This window comes from Meriones unguiculatus, chromosome 14, assembly GCF_030254825.1.
Source record: "Meriones unguiculatus strain TT.TT164.6M chromosome 14, Bangor_MerUng_6.1, whole genome shotgun sequence".
Classification (NCBI taxonomy): Eukaryota; Metazoa; Chordata; class Mammalia; order Rodentia; family Muridae; genus Meriones; species Meriones unguiculatus.
This window is the reverse complement of record NC_083361.1, coordinates 90,158,655-90,162,660: the sequence shown is the minus strand read 5'-3', so window position 1 is coordinate 90,162,660 and position 4,006 is coordinate 90,158,655. Positions and strand designations below refer to the sequence as shown.

At 39.3% G+C, this 4,006-nt stretch overlaps 1 protein-coding gene across 1 annotated transcript; it reads left to right on the top strand.

Annotated features, from left to right (window-relative positions):
- Positions 1–345: 345 nt before the first annotated feature.
- Positions 346–1,302, top strand: LOC110543751 (olfactory receptor 6B9). Its single transcript, XM_021629981.1, has one exon. The coding sequence runs from the start codon at positions 346–348 to the stop codon at positions 1,300–1,302; it is 957 nt and encodes a 318-aa protein (XP_021485656.1).
- Positions 1,303–4,006: the final 2,704 nt, after the last annotated feature.

Sequence of the window (4,006 nt, the reverse complement as noted above, 5' to 3'; positions counted from 1 at the left end):
GTTTCCTGCCTCATAGTTTCTTCTGAAACCTGAGAATCCACTGACATGAAAGTGCTCATCCCTAGTACCATCTGCAGACCAGATCCAAAGATCTAAACCTTACATATGGCCTCAGGATGCCGTTTCAATGTTCTTGGCTGTGTTCTTTATTTTAGGTGGTCTCTTTTTCTGGAAACATGTTGTGGTCTCTTATATTTGCTACATCATATCCATGATGGACGAGGAATCTAGAGTAGAGTTTTACAATAAAAATCTCTCCAGCCCAGTGCCCCCGAGTCTTGTGGAGCTCGCTCATGAATTTTCTGATATTACAATTGCATCCTTTGTCATATGAAGATAACAGCTATGTGGAAGGAAAACATCACCAACATCAGTGAGTTCATCCTCGTGGGCTTCCCCACTGCTCCCTGGCTGCAAACTCTGCTTTTCTTCATATTCTTTATTACTTACCTGTTTGTACTTTTGGAGAATCTTGTCATCATTCTTACTGTGTGGGTCACTGGGTCCTTGCACAAACCCATGTACTACTTTCTGGGTACCATGTCCTTTCTGGAGGCCTGGTATATATCCGTCACTGTCCCCAAGATGCTCACTGGATTTCTTTTTCACCCCAATACCATTTCTTTCTTGGGATGCATGGCCCAGCTTTATTTCTTCATATCCCTTGCCTGTACTGAATGTGTGCTTTTAGCTGCCATGGCCTATGATCGCTATGTAGCCATATGTTGCCCTCTTCGCTATCCAGTCATGATGACCACAGGGTTTTGTGTCCAGCTGACTATCAGTTCCTGGGTGAGTGGCTTCACCATCTCCATGGCAAAGGTGTACTTTATCTCCCGAGTTTCCTTCTGTGGAAATAATATCCTGAACCATTTTTTTTGTGACGTGTCGCCCATTCTTAAGTTGGCCTGTATGGACTTATCTATGGCTGAGTCAGTGGATTTCGCCCTAGCCATTGTCATCCTCGTGTTTCCTCTCTCAGCCACAGTTCTTTCCTATGCTTTCATTGTCTCTACAATCCTGCACATACCCTCAGCCACTGGGCAGCAGAAGGCCTTCTCCACCTGTGCTTCTCATCTCACAGTAGTGGTCATCTTCTACACAGCTGTGATCTTCATGTATGTCCGACCTCGGGCCATTGCTTCATTCAATTCTAACAAGCTGATCTCAGCCATCTATGCAGTCTTCACTCCCATGCTCAACCCTATCATCTATTGCCTGAGGAACAAGGAAGTCAAAGATGCCATTAGAAAAACCATAGCTGGCAGTAGACCTCTGTCCTTGGGAGACTCTATTTCCTGAAGTGGCTTAGACATTTGTCATTTGACTTAGCATCAAAAGACACTTTCGTTGAAAGAAATTCTGTAATTATAAACATACTGACTTAGTTGAACAATCTAAAGAGAAAATCAGAGACCATAGAGAACCCTCTTTTCTGTCAGGCCTTAATGAAACACTTTTTATAGAATAGATTTAGTTAAAATATGCCTTACCAAAATAGTTATAACGCAATTTTATTATCTATGAAATACTCTGAATAAATAATTGAACTATTTCAGTTATAACTGAACTATTTCTAGAGTTCTGTTGGTTATTGACTTTTAATTATTCTGTTTTAAAAGTCTTTTATTTAGCATGGGCACAGAGATGAATCTCTGTGAAAAATTAAACAGATATGAGTTATTATTCTTTGATGTGGGTTGGAGACACAAATGAAATATAATCAACAATAGCTCATTTTGTTAGTTTTAACATTTAGCAAAATGAGAGAAAATTTCTTTCTAACTACAATAGGAATACTGTGAAGTAGTGCATGTGTCAACTTTTCAAAACACACAGATACATATACATTCACACACACGCACAAACACATGCACACATGAATGCACACGCACATGCTTCTACACATAAAATTTGGGTGAAATAGTGGAAGGTTGAACAGTGAGAAATTGGAAATTGCTTGGGCACTGATTAAAGCACACCCATTTTGGGTAATGGGCACTGATTAAAGCACACCCATTTTGGGTAATGGGCACTGATTAAACCAAAGCACACCCATTTTGGGTAAAAGCCGCATTGGCACTGACGAGAGACCAACCCCTTTTGCTAGGCACCACTTGGCCTGCATGTGAGAAAGTTTCCAAGTTTTTCCATACATCCACCTTTTAATTTGTTTTACTTTGAATTTTTAAATTATAGATGTTGGATCCTACCAAGTAGTATGTATGTTCATGTAGTAGTAAGATAATAAAAGAGAAATGGGTTCTGTTTGGCTCAGTAGAAATGTTGAATAAGTAAGTTGGAATGTGATCTCCCAAGAGTTAAAAAATGACAGGTATACTGACTGTTTTCATCCAACATTTTATATGTTTTAATTAGACTGATTGCCTACTCATATTTGATTTTTTTTTTTTACTTTGTTTACATGCTGTTGGGAACAAGCAAAAAAAAAAAAAACCCAAACAAAACAAACAAACAAACAAACAAAAAAAACCCACGTTATTCTAAGTACTACCATTTCGTTTTCAGACTCCATTTAATCATAGGGAGGAACTAAGTTCAAGGTCCCAGGCCCTCGTGGAACTGGGGACTTCCAAATAGCTGATCAGCTTATGTTGTAAGGAGGCAGTTGTCTGAATCCAGCCATCTCAGGGGCAACTTATAAAGAAACAATTGTTTTGAGTCCAGGCATTTAAGGAAAATTTTTCCATCTTGCTGGCAGGGCCAACTAAGTTCATGTTCCTAGGCCCAGGAACCTACACCTTTCTTGATTGATGGAAACTCCTTTGGTCAACCCTTAGGTCAAAATATGATTGGACAACGCTACAGTCTACCCTGTTCTTCCTCGCTTTATGGTTTCATCCTTAAAATATGCTGTACAACGAGCCTTCAGGGTCACAGTTCAGCTGAGTCTGTTCTGCAGCCCTGATCAATCAGTACAGGCTTGATTACAATACATTTTTGTCACCTGCATTAATCTGGTGTTGGAGTTATGGTGGATTTAAGTGGACCCCACAATACAAAAAAATACCTTTTTGTATTTAATGTTGTGATGCTAAATGAGGTTGTTTTTATATTTATACAGCTGGAGGTGCTTTATTGAATTGGATAACTTCTATCTATCATCAATTTAGATTCTTTTGTCCTTTACTGCTGTTCACCTACCACTCATGCCTGTTTATATTTTCTTTTTATATTTGTTTCTAAGATATGTGCATATAAACCCATAATTGTTACAAATATTGTGTCATTTTATACTTCTAACTTTAAACTATTTTACTGAATTATAAATACCCCTGGGTTTCTTTTTTAGAGTACATTTTAAAAAATATTTTCTGTTTTATTTAATTCAGAAAGATATTCTCAAACTCATCCTTGATGTAGTATGTGTTAGGACCTCCTTCCTTCTTTTCTTCCTTCCTGCCTATCTCCTTCCCATCTTTCCTTTTTTTCTTTTCTTCATTCTTCTTTCCTTCCTCCTTTTTGATTTTTTTCAACATAACATTTTTCCTGGTTATTTGGGAATTCACATCGTCATGCTCATATCCCAGTCCTTCCATGTCTGCTCCCCTTCCCTTGTGACCCATCCACACCAAAAGAAAAAGAAGAAAGAAAACAAAGAGAAAGAAGAACAAATCTATTTTGTGCTGTTCATGTACTCATTGTAGAATGGTCAAATTCTCAGGCCCCTGAGGAAAGCTGAGTCCTTCTCCACCTACACCCCTGCCAGAAGCCAACAATTGTGGAGAGCTAGCCTTCAGCATCCCTACCACGACTGATGAGTTCTTTTTGTTGGTTTCCTTTTGAGGTTGTTGCTTTTAGGGGCATGAGGTGGGGTGGAAATAGGGGTTGTCACAGAAGCCCCTGTTTCTCCTTCTCAGCTGGACATATGCAGTCATCAAGAGGAGCTTCCTTGCCTTTACAGTCAGCAGGATGATGTATCCTGGGCTTCTATATGGTTCCTGGCAACAGAACGGACCTGAAATGTCCACACGGTTTCCAGCAT

Excerpts from the sequence above, each read along its gene's own strand:
- LOC110543751 (XM_021629981.1), top strand. The coding sequence starts at position 346 with ATGTGGAAGGAAAACATCACCAACATCAGTGAGTTCATCCTCGTGGGC.